Below are 22,845 nucleotides of genomic sequence, written 5' to 3' on the forward strand. Positions count from 1 at the left end.
CAACCACCAGTTTGCTCTGCTAAAAGGGAACCCTGAGAGGGAATAATGATAATGATACTGGGGAAGATATGATGATGATGGAAGGAGAGACCTTAATGAATGCATTATTTTAAATATTTTTTTTTAATGTGGACCATTTTTAAAGTCTTTACTTCATTTGTTACAATATTGCTTCTGTTGTTTGTGTTCTGTGTTTTTGGCCATGAGGCATGTGGGGTCTTAGCTCCCTGACCAGGGATTGAACTCAACGTTCTGTGCATTGGAAGGCGAAGTCTTAACCACTGGTCTGCCACAGAAGTCTTCTAATCATATCTATTTACACTGTATTTTTAATGCTTTGACATCTTGAGGTCTTGCTAACTCAGAGGAGATTGTACTTCCCAGGGCTACCTAGTTTCTAGAAGTAGCAAACAACTTGCCTGGGAGCATACTTTTCACATGAAGACCAACCAATCCAGAGACTAGACCAGTCACCTCCTCCTAGGTTTTCCTCTCCCTCTCTCTGCCTCTGACTGACACGGCTTCTCATTGTGGTCCCCTGTGTGGCATGTTATGCCTCCTATTTCTAGGAACCTATGTTATAACCAATTTCTCTCCCTTCATGGCGGTCATGTTTGTGTCTTAGGTGTCTTACCCTATCTGATTAAAACCAATCCCAGGTAGCGTTAAAACATGTGTATTATTTGCTTGTCACCCTGTGCTTTATATGGATTCCATCATTTAATTTTTTTAGATTAATTGGAGGATAATTGCTTTATAACGTTGTGTTGGTTTCTGCCGTACAACAACATGAATCAGTCTTTGAGTATACGCGTATCCTCTCCCTCTGAAGCCTCCCTCGCCCTGCCAGCCCACCCCTCTAGGTCATCAGAGAGTGCCAGGCTGGGCTCCGCAACCTGGGGCAAAGGCAGCTTCCCCCAGCTGTCTGTTTCACAGGTGGTAGTGTACACACGTCAACGCTGCTCTCTCAGTCCATGCCCTGCTCCTTCCCCCGCTGCGTCCACAAGTCCCCTCTCCACGTCTGTGTCTCCATTCCCGCCCTGCAAATAGGCTCATCAGTACCATTTTTTAGGTTCCATATATATGATTAATATATGACATTTGTTTTTCTCTTCCTGACTTACTTCATTCTGTGTAAGAGGCTTTAATTTTGACAAGGGCAGCATGAGGCAGGCACTATCATTTTCCTGGTTTTTAGGTCAAAGAACCTGAAGCTTAGAGGCACTAGCTCAGAATCCAACCCCCCCCCCCACCCCCCTCGCCCAGCGTGGGATAAAGTCAGGATCTGAATTCAGGTGGTTTAATTCCAGAACTCACACTTTTATCCCTTTTGTTGTTCTTCTGCTTCTTTTGCGTGTCAAAAAGGATTCCCACTTGGGGGTTCTTATAGAAGGTGACCATTAAAGGAAGCAGTGTCAAGACACAAGGTATGCATGATAAAGGGGCAAGACTGATCTGTTCTGAAACTAGTTTTCCTCCCGGTTAACCCCTTTAGCTGGCCATGCTGTCACTGCCCAGGCATTTAATAAACTCCTCTTCTATAGCCACCTCCTGATGTGGGATATTCACACGAGAAAGTCAGTTTCACCATTTCATGATTTTCCCTCATTTCTCACCAGGAGGGTTACGTCCTCTTTAATTCACCTTACTTGTTTCTAAATTACTTTGGCTCATTTAGAAAACAAAACAATAACAACACAAACTGAGTCCAAGGACCCAGTCACTATCTTTAAAGATGTCTGAGAAATTATGCCATCTATTTGCAAGACAAATCCACGAGGCTTTCCACACCCTCTTGGAGCAATGGTGCTGAGGCTGGAACCAATATCTGAAAAAGGACTCCACTTGTGTAGATGTCTCGGCTCTGAAGGGCTTGGGGAAAGCAAATGTGCAAATAGACACACCTTACTCTTTACAACCCCATTTGCTTCTCACTGAATCATCTGAGCAAGTGCCTGTGCAAAGTTCAGGGAGTGGCAGCGCTAAGAACCACAGAAGAAACCTTTCTTTTGGACTAAGCTGACAGCCCACAAGGCTAGCTATCAAATCCCAAAGGGGAGGGGTCAGGCAGGTTTACAAGGTGAGAGCCACGGATGGAGGGAAAGGGTAAGCCTAGGTGTATCAGACACACCAAACTTTGCCTTTCAGATACAACGAGGGCTTGGTGTTCCTTTCCTGCCCCTTGTCTCCCCTTTAAAAACAAAACAAAACAAAACACAACTCTACAGGGATTTCCCTGGTGGTACAGTGGTTAAGATTCCGAACTTTCAATGCAAGGCACTTGGGTTCGATCCTTGATCAGGGAACAAGAATGCCACATGTCACAAGGCATGGCCGATAAACAAAAAAATAAAAGCTCTTCATCTCAGTATATCCTTGGGGTTTCTCAGAGGATTTGGGCAGTTAAACTGATAAAGTATTTAAAGCGAATGAGCATATAAGAGGAGAAAGATTAGAAGAGCAAGAAGGAAGAAAGGGAGAAAGTATGGTATGTGTCTTCCTTCATAAAGAGAGAAGCCTGCTCACAAATGTAGAAGCCAGATCTTGACTGACAGTGGGACCTGGAGAGGGTCCCACTGAGAAATGATGCTGGGACCCCGGTTCTAGGGACGCTGGAAGCCACACAGCCGTGACAGCACAAGGCCGCGCTTGGAGTTTTGGGGAGGAACAGAGGATGTATGTGTAAGGAAGAAAGCACAGAAGCTGGGACAGATGTTAAATATGCAATGGTGGAGTTCCACTTCTAAAAGCTGAGCTAATGAATGACTTCTTTGGCTTTCTTAAAAGTTCACTGTTTACGGCTGTCAAGGTACATGGAGATGTGCCATTACACACGCGGTGGGTTGGAGCAGAGGGCCACCATGGTGAAATGCAGGGTAGGAGACCGGTACACGGTGTGACTGTGGGACGCTACCACCACCTCGTGGCAGCAAACTCACATGCAGTCATTGCAAACAGTAAATGAGAATATGCACACAGCCTTTAGAGATGAAAGGAAGTTGAGATTACTCGACTCGGTAGTTCTCCAACTGAACGTGTATCAGAATCACCCGTGGAACTTTTAAAAAATACACCTGAGATCTTCTGAACCAGAAGGTTTGAGGGTATAGTCACTGACATACATGCTAGTTTGAACAATGTGATCTACAACATTTTTATAGATCAAAAAAGAAGACACGTCATTCTGTATGGTAAACATTTTAACAAAGCTTCCTGAAGACTCTGCTGCCTTCCCTTTGTTAAGAATCAGGGATCTACTCTAGCTCTCTGACTTTGCAGACAACAAAAATGAAGCTGAGAAAGCTAAGTGACATGTCCAAGGCTGTCCCGTGGCTTCGTGTCATTGCTGGGACTTGAACTCCAGCGTCCTCATTTTAAGTGTAGTGCCTTCCACATAAGCATCTCTCCTGCAGTGTTGGGCTAACAAAACCCCTGTTACTCAGTCTTGACTTTCTCACATTCATCAACCTTCCGCCTCCATTTCCACTGCCTCAAAGAGAATTTGCCAGTGTTTCCTGCCTTATTTCACCAGGCCTTTCAAAGTGCCTTTTGTTGAGTTTTATTTCTAACTTCTGCCTCTGTTCCTTGGAAAATCTATTGCCTAATTAAAAAAATTATTTGGCTGTGCCAGATCTTAGTTGTTGCATGCAAGATCTTCTATCTTTACTGTGGGATCTCTAGGTGTATCATTGTGGGACATAGTTCCCCGACCAGGGATCGAACCTGGGTCCCCTGCATTGGGAGTGCAGAGTCTTAGCCAGGGAAGACCCTATTGCTATTAAAAAAAAAAAATCTGGCTGTATACTCTGAAAATTTTCATTGATCCCGTTAGATTGGAGTTCCCCAGCTTGGGGACAGAGGCCATGGGTATGGGAGAAGGCTGATACTGGGTTGCAAGAGCTGAATGTCAAAATTTCAGGAATTCTGTGAACCAACTGTTAAACATAACCATTATAAAACTTTAACTTATGACATATACATGCTGCTGCTGCTACTGCTAAGTCACTTCAGTCGTGTCCGACTCTGTGCGACCCCACAGACGGCAGCCCACCAGGCTCCCCCGTCCCTGGGATTCTCCAGGCAAGAACACTGGAGTGGGTTGCCATTGCACTACTATATATAAAATGGGCTTCCCAGGTGGCTCAGTGATAAGAATCCACCTGCCAAGCAGGAGATGTGGGTTCAATCTCTGGGTCGCAAGATCCCCTGGAGAGGGAAATGGCTACTCACTCCAGAATTTGTGCGTGGGAAATCCCACCATGCACAGAGGAGTCTGGTGGGCTGCAGTCCATGGGATTGCAAAGAATCAGACACAACTTAGTGACTAAACCACTACCACCATATATAAAATAACCAACAAGGACCTACTGTATAGCACAGGAAACTATACTCACTATTCTGTAATAATCCATATAAGGTAAAAAATCTGAAAAAGAATGAATATATGTATACGTATAACTTAATCACTTCGCTGTACATCTGAAACTAACACAACCTTGTAAATCAACTGTATTTCAATAATTTTTTTTTAAAAAGTGATGAAGAAAATGGAACAATGCAGGTTCAATTTAAAAGTATGTAATGTTTATAGCCATCACATTGTGAGGAGCACAAAAAATGTGAAGATCGATCCTTCCAATCTTTAAAAACTATTATCTGATTCAGAAAGTAGTTGCTCACATCATTACTGACGAATGAGAGAAGTTCCAAAACATGCTCTTCCTTGTTTCACTTTCTTCTTATTCATTATTGTAAATGAAAAATCACGCTGACACTACAGTCTTTCATCAACCACAACCACAAGTGTGGATATAAGAGTTCAGCAAAAATCAATGAATGTATTCAGTGAGAATCATCTGTCTACATACATACTATACATCACATATATAATATATACTATATATTATATGGGTGGCTCAGATGGTAAAGAATCTGCCTATAATGTAGGAGACCTGGGTTCGATCCCTGGGATGGGACGATCCCCTGGAGAAGGGAATGGCTGCCCACTATATTATTCTTGCCTGGGAAATCCCATGGAGGGAGGAGCTTGGCGGGCTACAGTCCAAGGGGTCGCAAAGAGTCGGACACAACTGAGAGTCCAACACTTTCACTTTCATTTCATATATTATATATTCTGTTCATAATGATGTATTGTCAGTTGCACTACTTGTAAATTGTATGAAATCGTATCAGTGACATACATACAAAAGTTATGTACATATGTATAGACACTGTGTTCCAGAGAGTTGATTGTTAAAAACTGACCAGCAGGTGACTGGACTGAGCCCAGTCCTTGCTGGATGCTCAGCTTTCCAACAGGCTGTCTGAGTGGCTCCTCCCTATTTTGGATTGGCACATACCCAGAGCTGTGGCTTGGCCTTCCACAGCCCCATCACCCCCACCACCAACACACACATATACAAACCTTCTCCAGAAACTTTAGCTGAATGGCTTTATCTTTTTTAAAAATTAAACTATAGTTGATTTACAATATGCTAATTTCTGCTGTATAGCAAAGTGATTCAGTTATATATGCCTTCTTTTTTATGTTCTTTTCTATTATGTTTATCATAGGATATATTTTTAAAATATATTTATTTATTATTTTTGCCTGTGCTGGGTCTTCACTGCTGAGTGGGCTTTTCTCTAGTTGTGGCAAGTAGGGGTTACTCTAGTTGTGGAGTGTGGGCTTTTCACTGCAGTGGCTTCTCTTGTTGTGGAGCACAGGCTCTCGGGCGTGTGGGCTTCAGTAGTTGTGGCTGCTGGGCTCCAGGGCGCAGACTCGAGAGTTGCGGCGCACAGGCTTACTTGCTCTGCGGCATGTGGGATCTTCTGGATCAGGGATTGGACCCATGTCCTGTGTTGGCAGATGGATTCTTTACCACTGAGACACCAGGGAAGCCCTATCATAGGATTCTGAATATAGATTTCCTTTGTGCTATACAGTAGGACCTTATTGTTTATTCATTCAATACATACTGAATGGCTTTATCTTCATTCCGAATAGAACACTTCCTGACCCACTGATCATTTTCCCAGTCTCTTTTCCTCCAGTGTTTCCTTGCTCAGGCAAGGGTTCCACCCTTAACCCAGATATTCAAAGCAGAAAAATGGGCTTTCCTGCTCCCTCCCCATCCATATCCATGCAGTCACCAAATTAGGCTGTTTCTGGTCATCTTTATATTCCGCAGATCCATCTGCTTTTCTCTATCTTCATCACAATTTTCTCAGGTCCCCACACCTGCCATCTCCTGAATGGGTTATTGCATAGCCTAGTACTTGCAGCAGTCAACAAACACTTGTGGAATGAAGGACCAGAGGAAAAATGATGCCAGCGATAAAAAACCGTGGTAACAACCACATGGCGAGCTCCTCTTGTATACCAAGCACCGTGGAGGACACTTCAAAAACATGATTCATGTGCAATTCACAACAACTTTACAAAGCAGGTATTTTTATGTCTATTTACAAATGAGAAAATTCCAGTTCAGAGAGGTTAAACCATCTTTTCAAAGACACACAGCAGTTGAAGGAGAGGAGCCAAGATTTGAATTCTTGAACTCTGGGAACATCTAAACCCAAAGGCCAGAGACTTCTTAATACACTACCCAGAAGACATGCATACAAAGATCAGGGCAGACCAAACAAAAACAGATAAACAACAAACAGGCAAAAAAGCCTCACTTTTCAGTTGTACAAAGTTCCACATAATGGTTCAGACATGAGCTGAGGGAGATGGCATTTTATAGGGTATCAAATACTAGGTTTACACAAGTAGGAAAACAACTTTCCTTTGCTAGGTCTCCTTAATAAAAGACTTTGAAATAGACGTGACATTTCCTATTGGAGTTATTAATATCTTTGCCCCCAAGTGGGCCTTAGTGGCAGAGACCTGTAAGTGTGGCTGGGAAGGTGCTGGGGTGGGGTTCTGGCTCTCAGGGGCTCCCCTCCTGCTCGGGGCTCCTTCCCAGGGAGGCATAGGCTGAAATGCTGATCTGATGTTTGGTCTTTTGACAATTTTCACTTAATGAATTGATTCCTACAGTTCATTAACATACCCACTTCCACTTCTGTATACACATATGTCTTAATTAGCTGCTCATTGGCTGTTTAATTACAAGAAAACAGCTGACAGCTGCCTTGCTGAATTCTAATGGCAGACGCGTTGGAACGGCTACACATTTGCTTTTGACAACCAAGATTTATTCATAACTCTATGATTTATTGTGAATGCTCATATGCCTGAGTGGATTATTGTATTTTCCAAGCCAACTGAAATGTTGGGATCTGGGAGACTATGGAAGTGGGAATCCCTCTCATTTCACTCCTGAGCCTGAGAAGAGCTGAGAATCCTAGCTAGAAAGGTATGAATTCGATTTCAGTTTTATTTATTTTGGGAACTTCCTGTTGGAATGTTCAGAAGTATGGGGGTGAGCAAGAAGACATATCTTTGGATAAACGTGGGCTTGAAAGTTAAGGATTTAAAATTAAGAAAGAATATAACTGGCAACTTAATTTTACTGAGGGGAAAAGAGAGGGCATGCATAGATTAAAATCAAAGAAAGGAAGAGGCAGAAGAAGTGATAAAACTAAAGTGGGGGGAGGCAGGAATAACATTCCAAAAGGAAGCAAAAGAAAAAGGAAATTTGTTCTTTAGAAAAACACAAAGCAAAACAGGAAACATCATTTGCCAAAGTGAGCTGGTATGGCCCCACACTCAGGCAGCTGGTAGCAATAAATCATGGCAAGATGGATCTTCTCAACTACTTTCCCGTTCAATAGTGACTGAACTCCCTGTAGAATTGTATGTGCAAATACTCTCTGATTAAAACTGACCTCATGTGTCATATTTGGTAAGAGGAGATGTCTGTTTTGCCATACATCTGGTGATCTGCCATGCTCAGATCCAATCCCAGTGACACATTCAGCAATAGTGATTCCCAAGCAGGCATGAGAAGTCCTACTCTGAGCCAGACGCCATGGTACACCCTAGGCACCACAAGTTCACAAGCCCAGCATTTTCTATGGGCAGAGGCATGATTAAGACCAAACCAAAGAAACCGAAAAAAAAAAAAAATCATAAAACAAAAAAACCCCTCAAATATCCAAATCATCTTGATGCAAATTGGGGTTTAACACATCCAACCACTTGTGCATTTATTTCATCACAGGCCTGGAAGATTTTGCTAAATAAAAAATTTGTTCTTACCACCTGTCTATAACAGAAATGAAACTCTGATGTCACAGGATGTAATAACAGCCAAATCTAATTTTCATTTTAAATGACTAGCTCTAACACTGGGGCCAAGTGCTATAAAGTACTGAAGTAAAAATGTTGAGCATAAATGTACTAATGCTGAAAAGTGGACAAGATTGACCCAGGGTGAGTGAAATTTTACAACTGAAATGAAAATATTAGAACTCTTAAAAAAGAAGAACAATTTGGGCCTAAAAGGAACATTTGTGGATATGTGTTTTTAACCTAAAACATAAACAACTCCAGAAAATGCTTTAACTCTTTAACAGAAAAAAAAAAAAAGTACTGATTTATGTGTTCTGGGATATCTCTGAAAAGACTTGCTAATTTCAGAGAGAGTATTTGTCAATGCAAAGCAAAAAAAATTCCAAGTTCTCCCTTTCCTGGGTGGAAGAGAAAGCTTTTCATAAGACATCATCTTAAATGTATGTATTAATGAATAAATATTTGACACATGCATGGACTCTATTCTTAGACTTAGCACAAGGTAAAGGGTCTTAAATGTAATCAGAAATCAATTTACTAACTGAAATACTCAACTGTACAATATTATTTAAGAAGTTAGGGACATCCCTGGCAGTGCAGTGGTTAAGACTCCATGCTTCCACTGTAGGGACCATGGGTTTTAAACACTGGTTGGGGAACTAAGATTCTGTATGCCGCATGGCATGGCCAAAAACTAAATAAAAATTAAAACTGGCGCCAAAAAAAAAAAAAAAAAAATCCATGATGGACAAAAGCATTCAAAATTTAAAAAAGAAATCATAGTTGAATGATAATCATAGTTAACACTACCATATGATATGTAGGAAAGTTGATATGAGAATAAATCCTAAGAGTTTTCATCACAAAGAGAAAAAGTTTTCTCTTTTTTTTTTTTTTATTGTATCTGCAGTTAACCTTTGAACAATGCAAGGGTTAGGGGTTGTAAACCCCCATTTAGTCAAAAATCCAAGTTTAACTTTTGACTCCCTGCAAACTGAACTACTAATAACATAAATAGTTAATAAAAATTTTGTATGTTGTATGAGCTATACAACATATTCTTACAATAAAATAAGCTAAAGAAAAGAAAATGTTATTAAAAAATCAAAGGGAGGAGAAAATATACTGACAGTCCTCTATTGTATTTATCAATACTATAAGTTTATGTCCTCTGTTTTCAAGATGAATTGTCTGTCAGCATCTACATCCATATTGTCATATACAATACAGGAGATGTTATATGCATTACCAACAGTAGACATCAAATATGAAAAGATAACATTAAAAAGAAATTCATATTTATTTACAATTTCTCCTCAGTATTTTTTTTTCTCAGTATTATTTATTGAAAAAAATCTGTGTGAGTATAAGTCAGTGGACCCACGCAGTTCAAACTCAAGTTGTTCAAGCATCATATGTGTACGAGAAAATGAATGTTAGCTGAAATTATTTTGATAACCATTTCACAAGATATGTAAATCATACCATCATGCTGAATGCCTTAAATTTATACAGTAGCATATGCTAATTATTTTTCAATAAAACTGGGGGGAAAAGTTATGGTAGAGCCCCAAAGACTAAAAGAATATGGATGAAAAACTGTGTGTGTGTGTGTTTTAATCTTGAGATAAATGTTTCATCATTATCCCCTAAGCAACCACTGTATCTAATACTGAAGGTAAGAACTGAAGTCGGATGATAAACAGAACCATGATTCAGAAGAAAAGTGAAAAAGAAAGTGAAAGTCAGTCATGTCTGACTCTTTGCGACCACATGGAACTATATCCATGGAATTCTCCAGGCCAGAATACTGGAGTGTGTAGCCATTCCCTTCTCCAGGGTATCTTCCCAACCCAGGGATCGACCCCTGGTCTCCCCCATTGCGGGTGGATTCTTTACCAGCTGAGCCACTAGGAAAGCCAAGAATACTGGAGGGGGTAGCCTATCCCTTCTCCAGTGGATCTTCCCAACTCAGGAATCACACCGGGATTTCCTGCATTGCAGGCAGATTCTTAAAAAGCTGAGCTACCAGGGAAGCCATATCTCAAAAGAAAGCCTCAACCATAAACACTTCAGCATTTGTATTCACTTTGAAGAGTCAACCGGAACCCTGAAAGCAGTTTCTCATTTTATTTCTGGCCTTCTCCTCTGTCTCCATGCTCCATGAGCTGGCCCCTCCTCCCTGGCAAGCATGCCCAGCCTACATGACACTCCCTGCTGGTGCGCACCCAGGGCTGGGACTACTTTCTGTTCCAAAAGCTCAGAAACATCTTTTCTGACAGAGCTAAGCCCTTCTAGGCCTGGATTCAACAGTCTTCTGAAATGCAATATTCAGGGCTTGCCCAGTGCTAATACATTGTTCCTTCATTATTTCCAAAGAATAAGGACAATATTTTTATAATAAAAACCTTGGCATAACAGAGTTCTTAAAAATTTGGGATAGCATACCTGTCTAACCTTATCTTCCACTGTCTAGAGAAAGTACCCCGCTGCTCTTGTCAAACCAGGTTACTACATCCTGTCCCTAGAATACAACCAAGACTTGCCCATTTTTAGGCTCTGGCTGCCTAGTGGACGTGTGATTCGTGGGTCACATCTCAGACTGTGGCCTCACCCTGGTATTGCGTTCTTCATATGCTACAAATGTCTCATCTCCACAAGTAGACTGTGAGCTAGCTGCATGAAGGAAGGATTCCGTCATCTTTCTTTTTCTTTGTTTTTGACTGTGCTGCATCTTTGCTGTGGCAGGTAGGATTTCTATAGTTTGGCCACTCAGGGGCTTTCCCAGCTGCAGAGCACGGGCTCTTGAGCTCGTAGCCTCAGTAGTTGGGCTTCGTTGCCCTGCAGCACATGGGACCTTAGACCTTAGTTCCCCAACCAGGGATCGAACCCGAGTTCTCTGCAATGGAAGCATGGAATCTTAATCACTAAACTGCCATGTCTATAGCCACACCACCCTGAGTGCACCCAATCTCGTCTCCTGTGTCCTTAGATTCCTTATAGTGTTTATAAAGCACCCAAGGGGGTGCTTGTATTTTTGTTGTTTTTACTGGCAGAGCTGCATATCAAATTACGAATGGTCACAAAATCAAGACTGGACCCACAGATGTCCTGGAAATAGTGTCTGCCTGTACAGAGCACATTACTCAGGCTTGCCCAAGAATAACAACCAGAACCAATACTCAGTGAGTGCTTCTTACACCAGCACTCTTGTGAGTGCTTTACCTAAACGTCTGCAACAACAGAGGCACAGAGAGGTTGGGGAGCTGCTCAAACTGGTAAATAGCACAACTCTGACTTGAACCCAGGCAGTCTGGTTCAAGAATCAGAACGTAAGTCTGACACTATGCTGTCTCTCTGCATACAGTCAAAGGGACTTAGAGTGAACTGGGAATACTCAGGAACCAGAAAAAGAGCTACCAAAACATCCACTTGGGCTGTTCACGTGTAATGCTTACCTGAGCAAGTATGTGGTGAAGACAGAATCGTTTCAGTGACTATATACAGGTTCTATGATTTCTTGTGGCTTCAGGCTGTTGCTTTTAAAGTGCAATTTAAAATACATTCACAAAGTCATTTTTTTTCAGACAAAGACTGAGTCACTTTTTTTTCTCTTATTAGATATCTATCTATATATCTAATCAGAAAAGTGAAAGTGAAGTTGCTCAGTCGTGTCTGATTCTTTGTGACCCCATGGCATGTAGCCTACCACACTCCTCTGTCTATGGGATTTTCCAGGCAAGAGTACTGGAGTGGGTTGCCATTTCCTTCTCCAGAGGATCTTCCCAATCCAGGGATTGAACCCGGGTTTCCTGCATTGTAGGCAGATGCTTTACCATCTGAGCCACCAGGGAAGTCTAATCAGAAATTTTCCTTAAATCTGATGATTCTATCACAGAGATAAATTATTGACAATCTGTCACGATACAACCACCTTCATCTGGTTAGAATATGATAAATCATTAACACCGTTGGCAAAAGTAGAAACCTCTTGACTTCATCACGACTAGAGATGGAAATGTTAGTTGTCATGTACATACCACCATATATAAAATAGATAACCAACAAAGACCCACTGTATAGACTAGGGGATTATACTCGGATGTTAAGTAATCTGCCTGCAATGTGGGGGACCCAGGTTCGATCCCTGGGTTGGGCAGATCCCCTGGAGAAGGAAATGGCAACCAACTCCAGTATTATTGCCTGAAAATCCCATGGACAAAGGAGCTTGGTGGGCTATAGTCCATAGGGCTGCAAAGAGTTGGATACGACTGAGCAACTAACACACACTTAAGGGAAATTAGTCTGGAAAAGATTCTGAATAACTGTGCTGTATATCTGAAACTACCATGACACTGTAAATCAACTATACTTTAATTAAAAGGAGGTTAATTGAGGCAGAAACTATGGTGCAGAGCAAATACTACATGCATCAAATATAAACACATACCATTGTATAGATCCTAGACTGGGCATAGGCCCAATCTGTTAATAAAATTAAGTTTTAATTGTTTTTGATATTTCCATTGTATAAAGTCAATAGTGATGAGAAACTGCAGATAACCAAAAACACTTTGGCACTGAGGCTGCACAAGATCTGGAAGGGAATCTAGGAAAATGACAACAGGGAAGTAATAGCTGCCCTTTGCTTTCTTATCACTTTCATTTTTGTCATAAATAAACAAAGAAAACACACATTGTTTCTGCCTCTGTAAACAGTGGTACTCAGGGAATCAATTCAAATCTTTTTGAATAGCATGTCGTTAATCTTCAGAACTGCTGGGGTGTTTCCTATGAAGTAGCCCGGGCCCTCTCCCTGGCCCTGCCCTGGATGCCATTCCTAGGTTCTGTATCCAATTCAATTTGCCACATTAAACTATGTGTGGCATTACTGAAAGACAGAGACAGAGTCAGCAGCTTTGTGAACAGCACAAAGGTACCTGTGGTTAATGCTTGGGACCCTGTCAACTCAAGAAAACACCTAGGTGATAAGCAGTGCACAAAAATCCAGTCTGCTTGGAACTCCTGGTAAGGAGCACTGCTGGCTATACACCTTTCATCATGAAAGGCCATGCCAAGCAATTATCCTCCAATTAAAAACAGGAAAAAAAAAAGAGAAAAAAAGAGGCTATGCCATCCCCTACAATGGACAAGAAGGTGCAAACACAGAGTGGGTGAGGATGACGTCTGACAACTGTCCAGTCACATTAGCCAAATTAACCTCAAAAATCAATGAAATGACAGCTGTCACAGACAGATCCCTCTCTTCCTTACAGCTTGGGGTAACATAGGCCAGGCAGCTGATTTCATTTGTTTTAATTTTAATTCAGTAATTAATTTGGAGGGGGGGCAAATTGAGGAAATAATTTATTTTCCTTGCTAATACAGAACCTTGAGGTCTTGAGGGTTACCACAGAGATGAATAATTCCGTTTCCTTTGAGTAAAAAGTTCTCTATTTCTAAAGATGAGTGAATTAAAAAAAAAAAGTATGTAGTCGGTGTGCAGAAATCTCAAGCTTCCCCAAGATGAGATCAATATGAAGCATTTGTACACTTACAAAGTGGTAAATGTTACCACGAATGATTAACAGTAAAACAAAGACATAAGGATGCTACGAGGGAAATTTCTATTAAGTCTTTCAGTAGTTATTTGTGTGTGAAGGTGGTCTTGCATTTTATGACATTGTATTTTCTAATTTCACTAAGGGAAGCTAACCATATATATGGATTTTATTTTTTTGCTTCCGCCTCCGAACGCTTTAGGGCTAATCCAGGCCTGGTTCAGTAGCAAGCAACGATCTCAGAGGCCTCCTGCGCGTCTAAACAGCTTCTCTCCTGTTTATTCTGCACTGTTTAATCCTGTAAGCAAGCTGTCTCCAGGCCCTTTCAAGATAAGCAGGAGGATTTAAATCTTAATAAATTGAAATTTGAATAACAGAGGCAATCTAGGTTCAGGGGTCTTGAATGATTAGGAGAAACATCTCTATTTTCCATTCCCACGTTATGCATGCACTGTTCATGTTGCCCTGTGATCAGCATCAGTAATGATTAAAAAAGCAACAACAGCAAGAAGACTATTAGATTTAAATAGCACTTTTCAGCTTATAAGGACTTTTATTTATAGTTTTTATTTCTATTCTTGGAATAGTTCTAAAAGACAGGAGGAATGTCACTTTATGGATGAAGAAACAGAGTCACTAAAAGATGAAGACGTGCCTAAAACAACAGGAACAAGTGGTGGCCCTGGGACCAGAACTCACTTCTTCCCAAAAACCTTGCCACAGTTTGACTAGATGTGTCAACATCTGTGTGCCAGCAAAAAGATTTTCAACTGCATTCCCATTAAACTTCTCAGAAACACCTTCTTATAAAGCTTATAACAGGGACATTATGGAAGTCTGGAGTCATCTCTTTTTTGAAAGAAGACAACCAGAGAGATATCAGTGCTGGGATTGGAAGTGACAAATGAGCCACACTCAAAACACTTCTCTCCAGCCTCCCATTATTTTGATGGGAGGCATTTTATAGGTGTGTGTCTGTGTTTGTGTATACACACATATATCTATATATAAAACTTCCTTCATTATAATGAACACCCCAATGCTTATTTCGTCCTGTTGCTTCTCATCACTCAAAATGCCAAGGGGTTGAATTTTTAGGCATTGTAGAAGTAAAAAATAAAAGTCACAAAGATACCCTTGCCCTGAACATTAATAGAAACAACAACAACAATTAAAAAGGCTTACCTTGCAGCCTTCACATGTAATGACACCGTAATGGATTCCTGATGATTTGTCTCCACAGATCTTGCATGGAATAATTTCAATTTGAGCTGCAACAGAAGCACGCAACCAGTTAATTACATTTTCTTTTAAACACCTTATAAAAGCGTTCCCTGATCAGCATTTGTATCGTGAAAACTAATAACCTGCTAAACATTATACTGCATTAACTATTCATTGCTGAACTGTGAGGGTCCCCCTAGAGCCCTGGACTAAATTATGGCTGCTCGTTATATAATAGCTTTCGGGTTATTAAAATGGGTCATTTGAGAAGGTGTTTAAGAACCCACAAGAAGACTGGAATCAGCATTTCAAAGCCTTCAAGAACTGGAGAGTTCGCAGTTTAGGCCTCAGAGCAAAGCAGATACTAAAATGTTTCCTCCGATCTCATTTTCCATCATTATTTTTAAAAGGTCATAAATCTGTGTTGGCTAGAGCATTGTAGCTTGGCGGGTGAAGAAAAATAGACTCCAAAAAGTTAAGACTACTTAGGAAAACGATTCAATTCAAGATATTAATAAGTTACATATGTTGGTAAGAATTCCTTACTCATCTTTTTTTAATTAATGGACTTGCCATGTGTTAAAAATTAGTCCACTTGTGTATGATCAAAACCTTTCAACCATAACATTAATATCCTATCAGAATTTAATAGTGATGAATCTGGACAAATGGAATATATAACTTCTGAGTTTTTTACGCTGAAAATTGATTTTCTGGTACAGCATGCATGTGTTTCTATCTAACTGATTACTTAAAGATGTCTCATACTGGAAGAATAACCAAATAATTAATATAGATTACACCAAAGTTCCCAAATATGATAAAGCACATTTCTAAGCAAACATATTTTATCTTGAGCAGAGTTGGAAAGAGCATAATTAAGGATTAAAAAATAACCTAAGGAATAGAATAATTAGGCAAAACAAAGTACTTGGACCACCTCTTAAATATAATTTATATGTGAAATAAAGAATCAACACTAGGCTAAATATACAGCATGGTAACATTCACCAGTTTACCCGAAACACGCCATTACAGTAAATTTATTTCCACGGTTTTCACTATTGGATATGTTAGATTATCTACTAAGTCACACACATGAACACAAATTCCAAGTGCCCAAGTATATTTCATTTTCATAAAGACCCTACCTAGTGCCATGCCTCACACAAAGCAATGACTGGTCTATGGAATGTGTTGATATTGCATGATGTAACTAACACACGTACACAGAGTCCAATGTCATATTGAGCCCAATTTCTTCCAATGTCATATCACATCATATCCAGGATAATTTCCACAACCACTTACCCTAGATCTGATGTAATGTTATATTCGATACTTTGAAAGAGCACACATTACTGGACTTAACCTCATTATACATGATGTGTTCCCGTTAACTTCCTTTCAAGGGGACTACAAGTACTGCAGGGTCTTTTAGTGAGTCCTTTTCCTATCAACCACTTTTAGTGTTGACATACTGAGTTTCATTGTCCAGAGTTAGAGACTGTTCAAAATCTCACATTTTTTTTTTCTTGCCATAATCCCAAGGCCTTCTAATACCCCAGTAATGGTGTCTTTGTACACTAATACGTCTATTTGGAATTATGCAGCTTAATATGTTATAAGATCACACTCAACAAAAAGATCATCTTTAAGTTGGCCTCCTCATCTTGGAGACTAGCTTTATTTCTTCAAAGAGAATTCTTTGTTAAATCTAAACTCTAGTAATGTTACACAATTATGGCTTCTCCAATATTTTTACTATATGGTATGGTAGAGGCAAAATTTTATGCCACAGATCATTTGCAGCTCTAGAGAGAGATGGTTTTGCCCAGTGTTTTTTTGAGACAAAAGCCAAGTGGTAGTAGAAAAAGCCTGAAAGGTGGTATCAACTGAAAGTTAATGCCTGGATTCTCCTATGTGAATGAACTAGTCTGTAACGAGAACCAGCCTCCCCCATTCCAAACCCTCAGGAAGAGAATAAATAGACAACACAAAGTACTTGAAAGTGTTCATCATTCAGTCATGTCTGACTCTTCGCAACCTCATGGACTGTAGCCTACCAGGCTCCTCTGACAATGGTTGTTTCCCAGGCAAGAATATTGGAGTGGGTTGCTATTTCCCCCTCCAGGGGATGGGATCGAACCTGGGTCTCCTGCATTGCAAGCAAATTATTTACCATCAGAGCCACCAGGGAAGCCCCATCTATTAAATTCAACTGATATAAGAAATAAGGAAGACAGGTACTCAGCTGTTCTGCTTATACCTCACCTCAAACTGTGTTAAAAAAAATTAGACAAATCTTGTTAGTCTATATAGTTTAAGTCAGCATCAAAGTGAAAAGCAATACTAGCACTAAACTCAGGCCTTTCAAGAGTTATTTTCTTTTTTAAAATAATTGTTTATTTATCTATCTTTGACTGCACTGGGTCTTCATGGCTTTGTGCTGGCTTTCTCTAGCAATGGGTCTTCATTGTTGTGAGCTGCATTGTGGTGAGAGGGGGCTGTTTTTCATTTTGGCCTGCGGGCTTTCCACTGTGATGGCTTCTTTTGTTGTGGAGCATGGGCTTCAGTAGTTGCAGCACATGGGCTCAGGAGTTGTGGCGCATGGGCTTAGCTGCCTGGAGTCATGTGGGATCTTCCCGGGCCAGGGATTGAACCCATATCCCTTGCATTGGCAAGGGAATTCTTAACCATTGACCACCAAGGAAGCCTAAGGGTTATTGTCATTTCATCTTAGCAATGGGGAGATCAAGCATACCTATTTAGTCCTTTATAAGAGAGGAAAAGCACCAGGCAGGCCAGATAGGGAACACTGAGTAGAACTATATGTATCTGGATCAAATGGAAAATGGTGTACAGTTGCTCACTGCCTGGACTGCTAGTGGATGATCTAAGAGAGGTGACATGATGCTGATTAAGGCAGTGACCAAAATGCCTACTAATGGCTCCTGGAATCTTGAAAGTGGTCTGGAAGCCTGGCAGCAAAGTGTCTGCTCATGATGGGGGTGCCCCTGGGATTGACACCCCAACCCAGAACTTCTACCCTTGGAATGGCTCTCAACCAGGCTGGGAAGAGGTTGGGAGTGGGGGTGGGAAAGTCACTGTGGTATAAATCCAGAGTTCGGTGCTGTTACCTCAAAGGACCATTAGTGTAAGTCAGGCTCCCAAACTCTTGCTCTTCAGTCTTGCTGTAGCTCTCAGGGTCTTTCAGATCTGGAGGGCACTCTAGCTGAGACATATTTTACAAGACTTCATGGAAGCCAAGATGCTTCCTATGAATGGACTCACTGTAGACTGACCTGCACTGTCAAGCGAGGGGCGAACTGCCTAGACCTTTGGTCCCTGCACTGTGTTTGTGCTTGGCTCCAGTGGGCAGTGTTGGCCAAAGATTCCAGATTAGAAAAAGCTTCCCTAGGAATCTTGTGATGAGGTGATGGGAAGGTTCACCAAAGCCAGGTTCTGATATTTTAATTCATCGGGTTAAACTATTCTTCTAGCCTACCTCTTTGGGTGGCTCTCGTAGCTCAGAAGACAATTTCAACTGCAAGTGTTCTTTAGGAAATGACTAAAATCCACTTGCCCCAAAAAGCAAATTCTCTGAAAGTGATCTGATCACATGTGTTGATCTTTCCAGAAAGCAAACATTTGCAGATCAGAGCAGGGCACTTACTCAATCTTCCATTCAATCCAACAATGCACAAAAAAACCCACCTCCTTCTACCTTTTTGAGTCAAGGTACAGAATTCAGATGTATCAAAGAGGAAAAAAAAAATAGTCAATGCCTCACAAATTTTTCAAAAGGAAAGCAGTTCAGCTTCACGAATTAGCATTTTCAGACCAATAAGAGGGAACAGGACAAAAATCTCCCTGCCCTTCGCTTTCCATCCCTCAGGCTTTTCCATTTTCTAACAGGCAATGTTGCGTCTTTTCAAAATAATCTTCTTGTAACAAAAATTATGAGTCTTGGCCCATATATATACTGCACATATTAACTCAGCCAGTATTTCAAAGGATGAAATCTGTCAGACACCACTACTGTCACAAGTATATTGATTAAATTAGTCCACATCCATATTCACTGCAGCAAAGAGAGTTTATTGTGTAGCATGGAATAGCTGAAGCAAGACGCACACATATAATCATGAATTGGCTTAACAATGAACAATCTTGCTATGAAAAATTCTAATTTGCCCACATTTTCAGCTCTATTGCCTAAATAATTTGCTCTTTCATGCACCCTAAATAATTCAAGCAGCTCTCCACACCTGCACAGGCAAATTTCTGCAGTTTTCAAGGAGCTAACAACAAGTGGCAACGGGGCGTCAGGAAATTCTGGAATGCAGGTGTGCTAATTAGCCAAGTGGTCCTTAGGCTGGGCTGTCATTTAGCACTGCACCTCTGAAAAAAGTTTGCTTTCTACTTTTCATTATAGAAGATAACAAGACACTGGTGTTCTCAACACCAGACCTGTTTCTCAGACTTATTTCTGGTGTTATCTTGGTCCAGAGAAAAATGCCCATTCTCCCCAAGAATTAAAAAATACAAAAAATTAAAAAAAAATGTATTGCACAAGAGTTGTATCCATCACTTCAATATGTGGGTGAAGAGTGATCTCTCAACAATAATCTAAATGGATAGATAGTAATCAATAATATCTACAAATATTCAGGTTTATAACATGTCAGGCATTATCTAATCTGCTGTTCTAACAACCCTACAATGTAGGTGGTATCATTGCGATCATCATCTGTATTTTTTTAGGCGACAAAACTGAAGCTCAGAGAGGCTAGATAACTTGCCCAACGTCAGAGAGCTAGGAAGAGGAAAGGCTGGAAGGTGGACACATTTTGTCTTTTTCTCTAGCTCAAAGTCTTGCACCCCCTTGGGCCTGCCCCTTCCTCATACTGCACAGTCAAGTCGAATGTCTCCAATACCTTCGAACATCAGGACAAACTGCTCCTGGTAAGAAACCATTAACCGAGGATCAAAAGACATTCCATAGGTAATCTAGTTAAACTTAATACGACTGAGAACTGACGTCAAGATGTCTTTCTAGTTTATAACTGGAAATAATCATCAACCTTCTGAGACCATTCTTCTCAATTTTATAAAATACCAAGTAGAGTTTTTGGACCTCAGGATGACCAATACCAATGCTGAACACTTCTTAAGACCAGGAAAGTTACTTCACCTACCTTTCAGTCTCAGTTTCCTATTTGAAGAGTCAATGGTATAATGTCTAAATGACACAGTACATACGACCATTTTATATATGTATTCCATATATATGCATACCACACAATTCTTAGAAAGAGTTGGCACTCAAAACACAGTTATTATTATTGCTATTGTTGATAAGAAATCCTGCCTTATAGCGAAATGAAATTCTTTTCTGCAGACTTTAAGCTCTTTCCAAAGTGAGGATAGAGAAAAGCAGCTTATCCTCCAAATAATATGACAGGCAGTTCATACCAGCTACCGCAGAAATCCTTTACAACATTGGCACTTAACTGTTTGGTACAACACAGCAGCATGTTGCAATCAATGTGGGATGTGTCACAAGGCCTTCATTGCTAATAATAGCAAAAAAAAAAACAACAAAGATTTTAATGGCTCATATAAAAAATAAACTAATACAGACCTAAGCTTATCCCAATAATATCTTTCACTCTAGCTCACTTGCATAACCATATACTTTCTTGAATTGGGCTGAACAGGGTGGGATTACTGCTAGCCTTGCTAGGAAATGGGCAAACCTTGGGTATACCCATCACAGTATGTCACATATATGAATGCCAAGCAATTGTGTGTGTCTTGCAAAAACTGTCAAGAACTGCTGCTTTAAAAAAAAAAAGTAGTTTTACACCAATCTGTTGACAGTATTTTTCCTGGAAGGCTGAGGATATGGAGGACTTTTCACCTGCTATGTTACATATTCCTCTAATGTTTGAAATTTTTTTACTACCAACATGTATTACTTTTGTAAGCAGAAAAACCAATAAAGATTAAAGAAAAACCCTAAGGCATTTGATTTTATTTTCAGCAAAAATGGCCTGAGTCCTTTATGGATTAGTCACTTTATTTTATCCCCTGTTTAAAACTGCTGGGGTATTAAAGGCTTCAGCAGCTGCCTGGATGGCAGTCTGGCTTGCATGTCAAGGCCAGCTGTGGGGGGAATAGGGAGTCTTCACCTGGTTCCCTGGAGCGACTTTGGTGACTCCTGACTTCTACAGTTTTGTGGCCCCCTCTGGTCTGGCATCACTAGTTTTAGGGTCTCTAAGGTCTGTCTGATGGTGCCCGGCTGAGGGGGCAGAAGTAGGAGCTGAAATTCACCTGCTTGTGAGCCCTGGGGCAGAGTGGCTGGAGTAGCCTGGAGTAAGGAAGACTTTTTCTCTCTCCACTCTCTCACTGTTGTTGCCCAAGGGCCCAGGCCACCATCAGGGTTTGCAGAGAGCTCGCAACACAGCTTCATGGGCGGAGAGAATAGACTGTGGGCTTCGAACAGTCTGGCATATTCTGTCACCCTGAACTGGGCTTGGAGAATAGCATGCATTTGTTTCCCAGGCCAGGCATGGTCAATAGTCCTCCTGGATGAGGAGGGCTGAGTTCCAATTACATACCCTGCAAACTAATAATCAACTTGTTCTGCCATTTTGTCTACTAAATATATACTAAAGATAATACTGGTATAGTATTATAGTATAGTCCCTGGTATAGTCTTTTCTTCCACTGATTTTTGGATTTTCTTTATTATATTACTTGATCCTAGTTGAATATCACCAAAGCAATGACTCCCCTAATTAGAAAAGTCCTACCCCTTTCGTCAAGCTGTCTTGTGGTCATTTCTGGCAGCAACGGTAATGCTTGATATTTGCAGAGTTCTGTAACAGTTTTTAAAGTTTTTGTCCTCATTGGCTTCTTTTGGTTTTGGTGTTCATAGCAACTCTGAAGTAGGCAGATGGGTCTTATTAAGCCCCATTCTGCACATGTGGAAAATGAACCTCAGGAGGGTTAAATGGTTTCTTCTCTATGTCTAGATTTCTCAGGATTTAATTGTAGAGGCAGCCACCAAAGAGGGGGAAAAAAAAAATAAAGCTTGGTGTCTCTTCCTCAGAATTATTTGATGCCTTTAGGTTTATGTCATCATCAATCTGGGGCTCTCAACGGAAAATGCCACGAGAGAGTAAGAGTGGAGGTTGACCCAGCTAAGAAATGGAATTGGCAATCCTGCATTTCCCTCTGACCCTCAACTCCCTGGGTGGTCTCAAGCAAGTCGCTTACATCTCTACTTCCTCCATCTATAAAATGGGAATAACTCCTACCTCCCAGGCAGGTGGTGGTAAATGAATGCTCACAAAACTCTTTGAAGATGAAAAGACCTATATAAATGGGACGCTTTAGGAAGCTTGGCATACCATCCTTGGCAAGGACCAGGACGCAGCTCCCTCACTACCCACAACAGGCTCTGCCACAAAGACAGTAAAGAAAAATCCAAAGAACTGTAATTTTCATCTGCTAACTAGACTCACTTAAAGTTTTTCTTTAATTGTTGGTTTTCAAAATGCCTTCCTGAGGGATTGAGTATGTGTGTGTAAGTTGCTTCAGTTGTGTCAGATTCTTTGTGACCCTATGGACTGTAGTCCACCAGGCTCCTCTGTCCATGGGGATTCTCCAAGGCAAGAATACTGGAGTGGGCTGCCATGCCCTCCTCCAGGAATCTTCCCGACCCAGGGATCGAACCCACTTCTCCTTAAGTCTTCTGCATTGGCAGGCGGGTTCTTTACAACTAGCACCACCTGGGAAGCCCCGAGG

General features: G+C 40.9%; 1 protein-coding gene across 8 annotated transcripts in view; it reads right to left on the reverse strand.

Annotated features, from left to right (window-relative positions):
- The window catches only part of RORA (RAR related orphan receptor A), a 779,268-nt gene that overhangs the window by 31,377 nt on the left and 725,046 nt on the right, over positions 1–22,845 (reverse strand). For all 8 annotated transcript variants that reach the window (XM_043918826.1, XM_043918825.1, XM_043918827.1 and 5 more), the window contains one exon: positions 14,989–15,074. In XM_043918826.1, coding sequence (XP_043774761.1) covers positions 14,989–15,074 — 86 coding nt within the window. The remainder of the gene's footprint in view (positions 1–14,988; positions 15,075–22,845) is intronic.

The sequence above is a fragment of the Cervus elaphus genome, chromosome 12 (genome assembly GCF_910594005.1).
Source record: "Cervus elaphus chromosome 12, mCerEla1.1, whole genome shotgun sequence".
Classification (NCBI taxonomy): Eukaryota; Metazoa; Chordata; class Mammalia; order Artiodactyla; family Cervidae; genus Cervus; species Cervus elaphus.